The sequence below is a fragment of the Chelonia mydas genome, chromosome 2, assembly GCF_015237465.2.
Source record: "Chelonia mydas isolate rCheMyd1 chromosome 2, rCheMyd1.pri.v2, whole genome shotgun sequence".
NCBI classification, from domain to species: Eukaryota; Metazoa; Chordata; order Testudines; family Cheloniidae; genus Chelonia; species Chelonia mydas.
In genome coordinates this window covers 207094476-207109503 of record NC_057850.1, presented here as the reverse complement: position 1 = coordinate 207109503, position 15028 = coordinate 207094476, and the positions used below count along the sequence as shown (strand labels likewise).

Sequence of the window (15028 nt, the reverse complement as noted above, 5' to 3'; positions counted from 1 at the left end):
ATCTTTGTCTCCACATAAAAGACCCGATCCCTCTCTGGGACCTCATCCTCATCCTAAGTCTCTGACTAAACCCCTGTTTGAACCAATGCCAACCTGTTCTTATGTGCATCTATCAGTGAAAATGGCCTTCCTTGTTGCCATCACTTCCGCCTGACGAGTTGGTGAAATCATGGCCCTTATGGCATATCCACCATACAGACTGTTCTATAAAGACAAAGTTACACTATGCCCGCATCCAAGATTTCTACCTAAGGTTCCAACGTCTTTCCCTCTCAGCCAACCAATACAACACCTTCCTTGCTTCTTCCCGAAGCCTCACAGTAATCAGCTGGAGGCGGCTCTAAACACCCTAGATGTGAGACAAGCATTATCGTTTTACTTGGACAGGACTAAACCTTTCCGAAAACCACTACGATTATTCCTCTCCAACACTGAAAGATCCAGAGACACAGCCATATCTAAACAACGCCTTTCAAGGTGGATCTCGCAATGTATACGTTTATCTTACAAACTCCACAAAAGACAACTTGCTACCACAATCAGAACACATTCCACATGTTCATTGTCCACTTCAATAAGTTTTCTCAATAATGCCCCCATTGCGGAAATTTGCAAAGCAGCTACATGGGCATCAACAGACACGTTTGCCAATTACTATGCTATTATGCACGATGCCACATACGGTCCTATCATCAACAGTAAATGTTGCTCCGAAGACCCAGCCTTCCAATTAGGGGCACTACTTGCTAGCTGCTTACAAGTGGTGCACCCATAGGGACATCACTCAAAGAAGAAGAGACGGTTACTCACCCTGTGCAGTAACTGAGGTTCTTCGAGATGTTTGTCCCTATGGGTGCTCCACTTCCCAACCTCCTCCCCTCTGCTTCGGAGCCAAAAACATATGCTCTGCAGCAGGGAAGGAACTGGGGGTGGTCGGACTGCACAGAGATATATATATACGCCTCACTCACAGTGTGACGGGGGCGGGGAGGTTGCGCATGTGCGGTATGACAGGTGCTGCAGCTGAAGATCTCCAATCCCAGGCACAGGGTGGCACTGCCACACCTAGAAGTGGAGCACCCACAGGGACACACATCTCGAAGAACCTCAGTTACTGCACAGGATGAGTAACCTCATGTGTTTACATAGCCCAGGTAATTACATGACCTATATTGAGTACAACACCAATTCTTAATGAGAATTTGGTTTAGAGAAGTAATATTTAACACTAGAAATATCAGGTCTGCTCAGAAATATGTCCATCCATTTATTGGGTTTCAGTTTTCCATCTTTTCTTCTTTAGAGCCATGTCTGGTGGATCCAGGCCACACCTTGAGTAACAATTTTCCCATTGGTTTGGTGTCCTCCCAAATTGAAGAATTCTCCTCATGTGTCATAAGCAGTATTTCTGGGAAAAGCAAAGCAGCTGGGATTCCTGCTGTAATAATAATTTTTTTAAATTAGGTTTTTTTTTGGAGAAGTTGAATTCAGTTTAGAAAAAATTAAGATTTTATTTTCTTTACAAATGAGTTTTCTTCACTACTTTTACTACTTTGGTTGATTGCACTCCCAAGCACTGATCATAACTACACTACCACTGTCATATTATTCTGTATGTCTTTTTCTGTTAAAGGCTCTGTAAAATTGTTGCTTTATAATGTTTGTATAGTATAATTTGACTGAAGATTAAATTATATTTACAGAGTAATTAATAAATATTGAAGTTGGACAACTTTTTTTTCTTCTCAGCGGACTAAAAGAAGTCCCTAATCTGTCACGATTTCAGATCTTAAGGTATTTGTGGCTTAACAACAATAAGGTAATAAGACATTTTGTTAAAATATGAATACTGGTATCTAAAATAAATTTTTATTACTACCTAATACTTTTGCTATTATAAAACACTACCACCACCACGTTCTCCTCCTGGATTTTGAATGAGACCTGCTCCAGTAGGTGTGCTCAGAGGCCATCTACCAGATCATGACCCGCATGCGACTCAAGTCCGTCTTTCCCTGAATGCCCTTATTTCCCTGGTTCGTGAATTACTCTGGGGCTTAGATGGAAGACAGGCATCTGGATGCCTAAAGGGAGAAAGTGGTGAGTGTGCCCAGAGGCAGAAATTTCTGCACCTAGGGAACTTTTACCCTGAAAATGTAGGTGCTAGGTGAGTTTAGGCACCTACAGTGTACAGTGGGAGCTTTGTGGCTTGAAGTGGAGGCAAAACTGGGTTTTAGTCACATAAACCCGAGCTTTAGGCACCTAAGTCTGAGGTTAATGCTTAACTACTTTTGTGGAAATATGCCTTACACCCAGCGCCCTAGGGCGGTATAATGAAGATTATACTACTTAGTGTATCCCCTATGGGCTTTGAGGCAATGTTGTAAAGTAGTCAGGACCCTCAGATGGAAGGTCTGATATAAATGCAAAGTATAACACCCAAAACCAAAATATTTCAAAAATCAGCTAATTGGCAACAAAACCAGGTCATGCCCTTCCCTGCCCTTATCAAATGCAAATCTGCACATTTATTCACTGATCTTTAAAAAAATGAAAATAACTATCAATTTGCACTGAAAAATTGATAACCCATAGTAGTTTAAAACATTTAAAACTTTTTTATAAGTTACTGTTCTGTAGTTCACATGATTTCTGAATGTGCTCAGTATCTGAGGACTCTGTGTGCAGCAGTACTTGCTAAGATAAGTATGCAGTTTTGTGAAGAACAGAAAAATTAGTATACATTCCACATAACTTAGGAGTGCATGGATTTCTGCTGCCTCAAGCCAACATTAATGATAAAGCATCTCATGTCAACTCTGTTGAAAGACTTGTAGTTATTCAAATGTTGAAAAACTCTTTTAATTATGGAGACATAAATGAGCTGAACTAGTTCATGGCATTACTGTACAAGGACATGAAGTGTGAGAAGATAGGGCTTCTTGGTGACCAAGCAAAATTGAACCTGCTGATCAAGAAGACAAAAATCAGACTCATTTGTCCATGTTCCCCTTCTTCAAACCTAAACAGTAACAAAGACTAAATTAAAAACAATGAGGAGTCCTTGTGGCACCATTAGAGACTAACACATTTATTAGCTTGAGCTTATTATTTGAGTATAAGCTTTCGTGGGCTAAAACCCACTTCATCAGATGCATGGAGTGGAAAATACAGAGGCAGGTGTAAATACACAACACATGAAAAGATGGGAGTTGCCTTACCAAGTGGGGGGTCAGTGTTAATGAGGCAATTCAATTAAGATGGAAGTGGGCTATTCTCAACAGTTGACAAGAAGGGGTGCTACTGCCAACAGCAGCTGAGAAATAAGGGTGGCAATACCATACCATGCTACCCGTGGTTCTGCACTGCTGCTGGTGATGGTGCTGCCTTCAGAGCTGGGCACCCAGCCAGCAGCCACCACTCTCCACTCTGCCTTCAGAGCTGAGTGGCCAGCAGCCGCCAGTCTCCGACCACCCAGCTCTTAAGGTAGTACAGAAGTAAGGGTGGCAATACCGTGACACCCCTACAATAGGCTTGTGAGTCAGGACCCCCAGTTTGAGAAATGCTGTGGAGAAATCATACATTTTTCATGAGTTGGCTACAGCATAAGTAGCAAATTTACTATTTATACTGTGACCAACCTGCAAAAAAAGTGTGATTTCTGTGTGATTTAAGTAGACCTCTACTTATATGGAAAAAATAAGAATTCTCATAGGCTGAGATTTCATCAGAGGATAAAATAGATGACCCTCGAGGTTGCTATACATACAGGTTTCACTATAATTATAATCTGTGTGGGTTTGGAAGCCTAACTAAACTTTAATGTTTTCAGGAACCTAGAACAAATACATGCTCCCTCAGATCAGTTGGTGCTGGTGTAATTTTTAATTTGGATGTTGAGTTTATTTTAAGGATATTACCTTTGAGAATATTCTTAAATCAACACAGAAATGTTATGTATTATGCGAGGAGATTCTTCTCACAATACGAGTATTTCAGCTGAACAAAACTTCCCGATAGCTAAGAAAGTTTAATTGAGCACCAGTATTTTTCAGTGAAAATGAATTCCAAAATACAAAAACTAATCAGAGTCTGAATGTTCTATAAGGATGTTCTATAAGGTTATTCTATATGTATTTATCACACATAATGAATATTATTGACAAGTTTTCAGCTCTCAAAGAAGTCCTAAAACAAGGGACCATTTTCACTGAAACAGGAAAAAATACTTCTTTAAAAATACACAAGTTATTAATATATAGTTCTCCAAAATTAAAATTAGACTGACAGGTACCTGTTTCCCTAATTCTCATATTTCAGATCCAGAAGCTAACATTCTTGATCAATAATTATTGCTTGACAGAACTCTACCTCAACAATAATGAGCTCATAGATATAGCAGGTAATGTCTTACATTTCAAACTTTAGAGCAAAAATGTGAAGTTTTTTTCTATGTATCAGCAAGCTAAGTGAGTTTGATTTAGGTGGTCTGTAGTCAGTGACTGACTGATAGTAGCTGAAAATAACATCCCCCAGTCTGTAACAGCATACACAAATGATGTTTTAGGAACAAGATTTATTACATTACACTTGAGTGGTTATATAGTGATATTTAGGTTCAGATTCAGCCATGATGTAAGTAGGTACAGCTTCATTTTATCTACTTCAGTTAGGGATAAATTTGCCCCTTACTGTTATTAATTGTTATTTTTGTTATTAATTGGCTATTTTAAAATGTAAATAGTAGTGTAGTGGGGTGTCTTGCCCTGTAAGGGCCAGAGGCATGGAGCTGGCCAATGCCATACAATTAGTCCTCCCTGCCACACCTGGGATGATGTATGGGATTTAATTAGAACCAGCTGGATATGGAGGAGCTGATTCCCCTATAATGGGCAGCAGAGCGATAGAGGGAAGGTGGCCTGGTCTGAGACGAGGCAAGACCAGGCACGGACGGCACCAGGGGAGTTTGTGGGCTGTGCCCAGCTTAAGGCTGGAGGGAAGACTTTTGTATTTATTTTTTGAATTTTAAGTTAAACCAGACCCTGAAGAGGGCTGTTGTTATTATATTTGTAAAAGACTTGAGGAACCAAGATTGGAAACTGAGGTGAGGGGCTGCTTGCAGGGCTGCTCTGAGGCCACGGGGTGCTTGGAAGAGGCCACTTGATGACAAGTAGGTTGAAATAAACAATACTAATTTAGTAAGACTGCATTTATATTTTTTGTTAAAAGTGAACTGAAAATATATTGATTCTGGAAGCATAGTACACCATTTTGGTGGAAAAAGACATGCCATCGAAATACATTTCTGATCTAGCATGGCAAGTTCTCTTATTCAAATGAATATGCAAGATTTGCTGGTCAGACAATTCATAATTAATTAAAAGTACCCTTTGGAAACCATATAAATGTATATGATAGTAAACTGACAAGGCTGACAGACATACCATGAAACGAAAGGATAGTAAAGTAAAACATTGTCCCGTATGTAGTATGTCCGCAAAGGCTCTGCAATTTCCCTACCAGTATAATTGTCACTTACATTTAAAGTACAATTGTACTCTGTGAAGTTACTCTGCAAAACTGTCTTCTTGTGAAGCTCCATCTTTATCTCCCAAGGACTTTTATTTCAGTTTGTCACAGAATCTGTCCCTTAGTATTTAAAAAAATTTTATATGTTAATATTTTATATCTCGCTTTATATAATGTTAGATTAGAGAAGGAAGTTAAATGACATTGGTTAGTATTTGTGGGACTTATGGGAAATGTGAATCTTTAAGAAGGGAATGGGAGGTTGTTCCAAGCATAGGGGGCAGTATGGAAGAAGGTAACAAGATGTGGGAGAAAGAAACAGCAAGTCTGGCTTCTCTAGCAAAACAAAATGGGTGAGGGGTAAGGTTGCTGGGGGTTCGGGCCCTGGGATGGAAACTAATTTCATGTCTTAGTAACATAATTAACGGAATGGGGCCGGGGATGAGAGGTTTGGGGTACAGCAGGGGGCTCCGGGCTGGGACCAAAGGGTTTGGAGTGCGGGAGGGGGTTCTGAGCTGGGGCAGGGGGTTGGAGTGCAGGAGGGGGTGCAGGCTCTGGGCAGCTCTCTAGTCCAGCTCCTAGGCCAGGGGTCGGCAACCTACAGAAGTGGTGTGCCGAGTCTTCATTTATTCACTCTAATTTAACTTTTTTTGAAGGTCTCTTTCTATAAGTCTATAATATATAACTAAACTATTGTTGTATGTAAAGTAAATAAGGTTTTTAAAATGTTTAAGAAGCTTCATTTAAAATTAAATTAAAATGCAGAGCTCCCCGGACCAGTGGCCAGGACCCGGGCAGTGCAAGTGCCGCCTTTGGCATGCGTGCCATAGGTTGCCTACCCCTGTCCTAGGCAGAGGCATGGCCAGGTGGCTCTGTGCTCTGCCTCCGCTCACAGGCGCTGCCCCGGCAGCTCCCACTGGCTACGGTTCCCAGTCAATGGGAGCTGTGGAGCCGGTGCTCAGGGAGGGGGCAGTGCACAGAGCCACCTGGCTGCACCTCCACCTAGGAGCCAAGGGACATGTCGCCGCTTCTGGGAGCCATGCAGAGCCAAGTAGGAAGCCTTCCAGCCCCGCGCCAACCACATTTTTAATGGCTCAGTCAGCGGTGCTGCCCAGAGCCATCAGGGTCCCTTTTCGAACGGGTGTTCCAATAAAAAAATTGGACATCTGGCAACCCTAGTGAGGGGAGTGACATAGTCTGAGTAGGCAAGTGGGGGACTGGTGGTGACTTTTTTTTTAAAATGTAAGATTATTTGAGGTGGAGCTAATGTTCCAGAGGGAATTGAGTTGAAATTGGTTAATATGGAGCCTGTGAGGCAGAGGTGGTAATGGGGAAGGGTGAAACGGGTATGGTAGGGTGGGGATGATAGATGATCCAAGATAGATGTGGCTATCAAGGGAAGAAGAAGGCAGTAGAGGTTGGATGTAGATTTTTGAATGTGAGGGTGAGGGAGAGAAGTAGGTGAGCAGGGATCGGAAAGAAAGAGATAAAGATGCAAATGCTGTGAATAGAAAAGAGGAAATAGGGGATGCAAAATTTCTGGGATGAGGTAGAGAAAGAGGAAAAACAAGGAGTAGAGTTGCTGAAACAGAGGATGAGTGTAGTGAGTATGAAAAGTGTTGTATGTAGTTGATGAATAATTAGGATGTCAAACTAAATGTGTAGCATAGCAAAACAAATTAGCAAGTCAAGGTAGTCAGCTATGGTGAGAATCATTTATTATAATACATTTTATTTCAGGTGCTCTGAAACATTTGTGTGCATTGCAGATCTTGTTGCTTCACAACAACCAGCTGAAAAACCTTGACACAACAGTGAAGGAACTAAAGGGAATGATAAGTCTGCAGACCCTAAGTAATGTGTTACTTTCTATTATGCATAGCTGCAATCAGTAACATTGGAAATTAGGGAAAAAACAGACATTTTTATAAGTAGGAATGGAACTAAATCATTCAGATGTCCAAGATATTTTCCTCCTCTTTTCTTCAGAGTAAATGAATTCTCTCATACAATAATATTTTTTAAATTAAGCATACCAATATCTGTTTTAACTAGTGTAGGCATTTTGATATACTGTGTGGAGTAAGTGGTAAATGAAATAACCGTAGTCTCTGAAATTTCAAATTACCATGAACAAGACAGTGCTGGCGCCACTAAGTTGTACTGTGTGAAGTAGCCTCAAGGGAAGTAGGATTATATGCTATTAACCTATTGAAAATGAAAGTATAAGCAGTCTTTCTCCATCTTTCCTAAAGGAATGTGCTCATAGATCATACCAAGCTCTCAGAACTTTAAGAAACAGGAAACTAATTTCATGTCTTAGTAACATAATTAATGGGGGTGTATAATATCATCAACCCCTAGCTTATGCATTCAAAAAGCTGGATGTTTGATGGCAAGAAATAAAAAGGTGGCTTGAAAAGTACATTTTTAAATTGAACCTGAAACTGAGCCAAGAACTGAAAAACAAGTCAAGTGTTATAAAGACAACATACCAGTCAAATTATTGTAAGTTATTCTATTATGTGTAAAATCTAAAAATAGACCTCTAAAAATGAAGTTGTTTGAAACGATTGAACAAAAGTTGGACAGACATCCCATTTCTCAGTGGTGCTGTCAGTTGGATTTAGTGTTACAGCGAAAGCAATTAACAGGGAGTTTCAACAAGCACAAACAGTTTGCTTCACAGTATTGTGAAACAAACAGTCATAGCAAGAATTCAAAGCAATGTTCTAATGCTGAAATGATGCCTACATCAGTCATAATGACATGATAATGTAGTTCCCATTGGTTCAACCACTAGCAAATAAAAATAAAAGCTAGAACACTCCAACTTGCTCTGATACGAAATTTTATTCTCGTTTATGGATACAGGAAAAAAGTCCATTTGATAGGGGAAAATACTATTGCACTATACAGTATATACTCACTGCACTTTATAACCCATACAAGTCAAGAATTTATATTAAGGTGATAATGAGGTCTCACATTATGAAGACTATTATTTTAATGAAATACAGTATACTACCCTTCATTATCACATTAGTAGCAAATGACTGTCAAATAAATGAACAAGAATACATTTTTAAGCAGTATCCTTACTTCATAAATAATATCAGTTTGCTTACTTGCTAATTTGCAGCGTTCAGAAATTTGAACTGAGCCTACCAGTCTTTAGTGTGAATTAGCCAGATTCTGTGGCTATCCTTTATCAAATATTCTTCTTATGAAATAAAGATTACTTTAGGAATGAGAAGATACCTATTATTGCTAGATGGTTCTCTTTTATTGTTGGATAGTCCAATTAAAAATAAAATTTACTCAGCACCCTTCACGTAACATCTGGACATATAACATCAATTTAATATTAAGCACCCATGTGGGGATTATTATTTGAGCAGCCCAATAAACCGTTATTGTTCATCCCAATAGCTACATCAGTTGCCAAAGTATCCTACATCCCTCCTTTAGGGCTCGTTTTTACCTTTTAGACACGGCGCTACATTGGACATGGTATGCAGCTGCACTTCTGCAGCAGTTCATGGAAAAACTGTACCTCCTGAGGCTGGCTTTCTTGCCAGTGCACCCTTTCGGGGGAAGCAGCATGTGCAGTGGAGGGCATGGTCATGGCCTCAGTTCATCCCCACCTCATCTTTTTGGCATACAAACTCTTTGTGTTCCCTCCAGTGTTCTGCTGTGCCAGGGCCAGCCACAGTCTGGCTTGGGCTCAGTGAAAAAGACTGACTTAATAAATGCACCTTTCACTCTGCCAGAAGATCACCAGACTCAGGTTCTTGCAAACAGAAAGAGGCAACAAGTTCCATAAATATGAGTCCTCAACGGTACCCAGCTGCTACTTCTAACTAGGTGGTTCTTCTTTTCTATATTTGAATCATGATAGTGCCTATAGGCTCCAGCCAGGATAAGTTTCCCATTGTGCTAAATTCTAAATGAACAAGGTAGACAAGCCTATGGCCACACCGAAACTGTGTGGTGAAGCCAAGGAACTGAACCTAAATTTCTTATACAATGATACCATGCTGATGGACAGAGCACCTAGAAAGATTTATTTTTGGAACTGGCAACAAAATAGTCCAGCTGTTCTCAAACAAGATTACAGGAACCAGAGGGACCATATTGGTGCCTGGGTGGTGAGGGAGGTGCCTTAGTGTCTTTCGTAAATGGGAATTATGTACTTAGCTGTCATTTGTGCCTTTGAAAATCTCCCTTTCTGAAGCCCCACTCCATTCCAAAATGATATTACATCAAATCCAAAACTAAACCAAATTTTCCTAAGGCTTAGGTGCTTCTGGGATTCCCTTCCTAAAGAGCTATCTCTCCCAAACAGTAGTATTCATTTTATTCACTAGTGTAGGTTTATGAGCTATATATAGTGTTTTAGAATGTACTGACTGAACTCTGCAGCAGTAAGAATGGAACTCTATTACTGCCATCTTGTGGTTCTCCTAATACAATTAAATGCAGTGATTAAAAAATAATAATTCTGATCTAAAAAATCATCTTACCAGGAGCATAAGAAGAATGCAGATATTTCACAGCGCTCCCCCCACCACAAAATATTATAAACACAGTCATTTCCAGCATGGAAAAGACCAAATATCCATTCTCATATCCTGCCTATATCTATGGGCCCCCAAAACACAACTGGCCAGTAGCATCTTTCCATAACATAAGAGAGTGTCTCCTCACGAGTCCTGTCTGGCAATTGCTTTATGCCCTGAAGAAGAAGGATTGACATCTTATAACTTTCTAACCTGTGTAGAACATCTGCAGATTCTGTCTTTATTCAGTTAAGTGAATAATCCTTTATAAATCTCACTAAACTGTTTGCCTCAATATCTTATCCCTCTTTCCACTTTTCTCTCCATAACCACTGAACTAGCATAATCCACAGTAGTTGTTTTAGCCTTAGGGTATGTCTACACCAGGGTAGGCAACCTATGGCACGTGTGCCGAAGGTGGCACACGAGCTGATTTTCAGTGGCATTCATACTGCCTGGGTCCCGGCCACTGGTCCCAGGGGCTATGCTGCTGGCCTGGGGTACCAGCCACTGGACCCCTGCCAGCTGGGGTTCCGTCCGCCGACCCCGCTCAGCGCGCTGCTGGCCCCAGGTCCCGGCCACTGGTCCCGGGGACTCCGCTGCCAGCCTGGGGTACTGCCCGCCGACTCCGCTCAGCCCGCTGCCAGCCCCAGGTCCCGGCCACCGGTATGGGGGGCTCTGCTGCCAGCCTGGGGTCCTGGCCGCCGTCCCGGGGCTCTGCAGCTGTGAGGGGTGCAGACAGGGGCAAGAGGGGGCACAGCTCAGCACCCCCACCTTAAAAATTGTTCCAGCTCCACTGTACTGGGATATTTTTAAGTCCTGATTTGCTGCTTACATCACTATCATGCCACGTGGAACAGCGCACTGCATTTAACATTGAGATTAGAATGTACATGCAAGAACTGGAATCAGAATTTGCGACAGATTTCAAGATTTCCAGCGATTTGGCCCAATGCTTTCTTTTCTAATTAAATCTGAAAAGTTCAACAAAAGTGACTTGGATTTGTCTGTATTTCAGTGGATGGGTGTTGAAGATTTCGAAATGCAGCTCATTCAGTTAAAAAGCTCAGAATTGTGGGCATCAAAGTTTGGAGATCTGCGGAGTGCACTTGAAGCTACCGAGAGAGATCATGGGGCCTCTATTCTGACCTGCTGGATGTCCGTGCCAGTGAAATTTAACTGTTTGAAGAAAATTGCGTTTGGATCCACATACCTGTGTGAACAGGTATTTTCAGACATGAAATCTGTCCTCTGTCCCTCTCAGAGCCAGTTAACAACTGATCACTCAGAAGCCTGTGTGCAGTTTAAAGTATTCAAATACAAGCCAGACATTGGAAAACTCAGCAAGGAAAAGCAAGGGCAAGGATCACACTAAACTGATAAGATCTGCATTTTAATTTAATTTTAAATGAAGCTTCTTAAACATTTTGAAAACCTTATTTACTTTACGTACAGCAATAGTTTAGTTATATATTCTAGACTTATAGAAAGATACCTTCTAAAATCATTAAAATGTATTACTGGCACGTGAAACCTTAAATTAGGGTGAATAAATGAAGACTCAGCACATCACTTCTGAAAGGTTGCTGACCCCTGGTCTACAGGATGTGCATACCTCAGTGCTGGATTTTATTCATGCAGGCATGAGCCAGGCAACTCTGCTCCGAGAGTCCACATTTGCTGTGCTGGACGTTGTACAACAGTATGTACCTGCATTCATACTGCTGCTCTAGGTACAGGAGTTTAGCGCTATCATTTCAGAGTTCATATCCCAGGGTTCTTTGTGACATACAGAGGCACTCTAAGAACTGATTTGTGGTGTGTTTTTGTACTGGAATATAGTATTTTCCTGGACCCCTTCACAGAAAACAGTTTTCCCCGACTTCACATATGTGCCGATGGCACTTCCAGATTATGTGGCTCCTCACTTTTATCCTTGAAGAACTGGATGGAAGTCATGGATCCATTGGATGAGCTCGTCCTACTCTTGCTCCTTATTGCCAGAAAAATGTTTTTGCAGTGAGATAGGCACTCACCAAGACACTGAATAGCCTTTTGACAGCATTTTCTGAGTCACTGAAAACAGCAGGCCATGAGGAATGAGGGCAGTTCATTTGTGACATGCTGGACAGATATGATGAAGGCTGCTAGTGCCATGGAATATCCTTTGGTTTATTGTCTCTTCTGGTATAGGAGAACTCACATGGTGTGATTGGATCACATCGTTTTGCAGACTTGGGACAATCAGCAGTGGCTCCAGGTCTTCTGCATGAGGAAACAGACCTTCATAGAGCTATGTGAGGCACTTGCACCAACCCTCCAGCACCAGAACACTCAATTGAGGGAGCCATAGTGATACAAAAGTGTGTCACGATTGTCCGGGCAGCTACAGGTCTCTAGCAAATCACTTTGGAGTTGGAAACTTAACTGTTGGGTTCATGGTAGTTGAGGTTTGTGAGGCCATTAACACTGTCTTTTAGCTCTGGTGATTGGCATAAGAAACATGCCTGAAATAATAGCTAGTTTTCAGAGGATGGAGTTCCCATTCTGTGCTGGGGCCATCAATGGCACTCGTGCTCATAGTTCACCCACCAGAAGGGGCAAATGAGTATGGGAATTGCAGAGGATAATATTCCACTCTTATGCAAGGCTTGGTGGACCACAAGAGGCAAGTTCTTCAACACAAACATGGGAAGTTCAGGAAATATTAATGACATTAGGCTGTGGAGATCTGGCTTGTACCTGAAGGGGAAAGCAGGGACCCGGAAATGTTATGAACGGGGTATCTGTGCCAACTATTATTTTGCATATCCACCCCTGCTATGGCTGATGAAACCTTACCCTGATGTCAGTGGCCCTGAAAAAAAGGAATTCAAGTTCAAGTTCAGCAGCTGCAGCGTTTGGTAGGCTCAAGGCTAGTTGGAGTTGCCTACAAATCCGGATGCCAGACAGAAGATGACATCTCACTTGTGCTGCTGCTGTGGGCCACCTTTGTGTAAAACTAATTTAACTTTGCGTGATGTTACATGCCAACCTAGTGTGACAAAGTTCCTCCTCTGCCTTGGTGGGTCCTGCACTTATTGGTGGATTTTCTCGCCTCAGAGGTTCACGGCAGCCCTCAGTTTGGCCACTTTCGTGGCTCAGATCTGCCGTTCACTCAGTTAGCCTCATCACTGGCCAGCATAGGGAAAGGAAGAAGAACTATCCCCGCAGTCTTTGCTGATCCACCCAGTGGGTCAGGGAACAGGCCAGAGACCTTCTCCTCTGGTGGAACCCACAGTCCAGTTCAACTCCTCCAGTATCAAGTAGGGAGTTGGGGGGATGGAGGGATTCCAGCCCAAGGCCCTGTGGATTGCAGCTGTCTACAGTGGCTCCTGTAACAGGTGCGTGACAGCTACAACTCCCTGGGCTACTTCCCCATGGCCTCCACCCAACACCTTCTTTATTCTCACCACAGGACCTCCCTCCTGATGTCTGATAATGCTTGTACTTCTCAGTCTTCCAGTAGTACACCTTCTCATTCTCAGCTTCTTGCGCCTCTTGCTCCCAGATCCTCGCAGGCACACCACAAACTGAAGTGAGCTCCTTTTTAAACCCAGGTGCCCGGAGTAGCCTGCCTTGATTGATTCTAGCAGCTTCTTAATTGGCTGCAGGTGTTCTTATCAGCCTATCTGCCTTAATTGTTTCCAGAAAGTTCCTGATTGTTCTGGAACCTTCCCTGTTACCTTACCCAGGGAAAAGGGACCTACTTAACCTGGGGCTAATATATCTGCTTTCTATCACTCTCCTGTAGCTATCTGGCCTGAGCCTGTCACACTAGGTACAGACCACAAGTGCTTTTTACGTGTTTTGATTTTATCTGGCTGGGGGTTTTGCTGTGTTTGTGCTTATGACATTGCACATCTGTATGAAACCCATTGTTACAGGTTTTGTTATGGTTGAGGCTGGAGGGGACTGTGATTGATTGGGTTTCCACTAGGGCTGTCAAGCGATTAAAAAAATTAATCACGATTAATCGCATTGTTAAACAACAACATAATACCATTTATTTAAATATTTTTGGGTGTTTTCTACATTTTCAAATATATTGATTTCAATTACAACACAGAATACAAAGTGTACAGTACTCACTTTATATTTATTTTTGATTACAAGTAATTTGAACTGTATAAAACAAAAGAAATAGTATTTTTCAATTCACATAGTACAAGTACTGTAGTGCAGTCTCTTTATCATGAAAGTTGAACTTACAAATGTAGAATTATATCAAAAAACCTGCATTCAAAAATAAAACAATGTAAAATTTTAGAGCCTGCAAGTCCACTCAGTCCTACTTCTTGTTCAGCCAATCGCTCAGACAAATAAGCTTGTTTACATTTCCAGAAGATAATACTGCCCGCTTCTTGTTAACAATGTCACCTGAAAGTGAGAACAGGCATTCACATGGCACTGTTGTAGCCGGCGTTGCAAAATATTTACAGGCCAGATGCACTAAAGATTCATATGTCCCTTCATGCTTCAACCACCATTCCAGGGGACATGCGTCCATGCTGATGATGTCCATGTTCTGCTCGATAACAATCCAAAGGAGTGTGGACTGATGCATGTTCATTTTCATTATCTTAGGCAGATGCCACCAGCAGAAGGTTGATTTTCCTTTTTGGTGGTTCAGGTTCTGTAGTTTCTGCATCGGAGTGTTGCTCTTTTAAGACTTCTGAAAGCATGCTCCACACCTTGTCCCTCTCAAATTTTGGAAGGCACTTCAGATTCTTAAACCTTGAGTCAAGAGCTGTAGCTATCTTTAGAAATCTCACATTGGTGTCTTCTTTGCATTTTGTCAGATCTCCAGTGAAAGTGTTCTTAAAATCAACGACATGTGCTGGGTCATCATTCGAGACTGCTATAACATGAAATATATGGTAGAATGCAGGTAAAAT

General features: G+C 41.7%; 1 protein-coding gene across 2 annotated transcripts in view; it reads left to right on the top strand.

Annotated features, from left to right (window-relative positions):
* Window positions 1-15028, top strand: part of LRRC72 (leucine rich repeat containing 72) — a 48490-nt gene that overhangs the window by 15560 nt on the left and 17902 nt on the right. For both annotated transcript variants that reach the window (XM_043541119.1, XM_037891646.2), the window contains exons 3-5: window positions 1750-1819; window positions 4321-4402; window positions 7270-7383. In XM_043541119.1, coding sequence (XP_043397054.1) covers window positions 1750-1819; window positions 4321-4402; window positions 7270-7383 — 266 coding nt within the window. The remainder of the gene's footprint in view (window positions 1-1749; window positions 1820-4320; window positions 4403-7269; window positions 7384-15028) is intronic.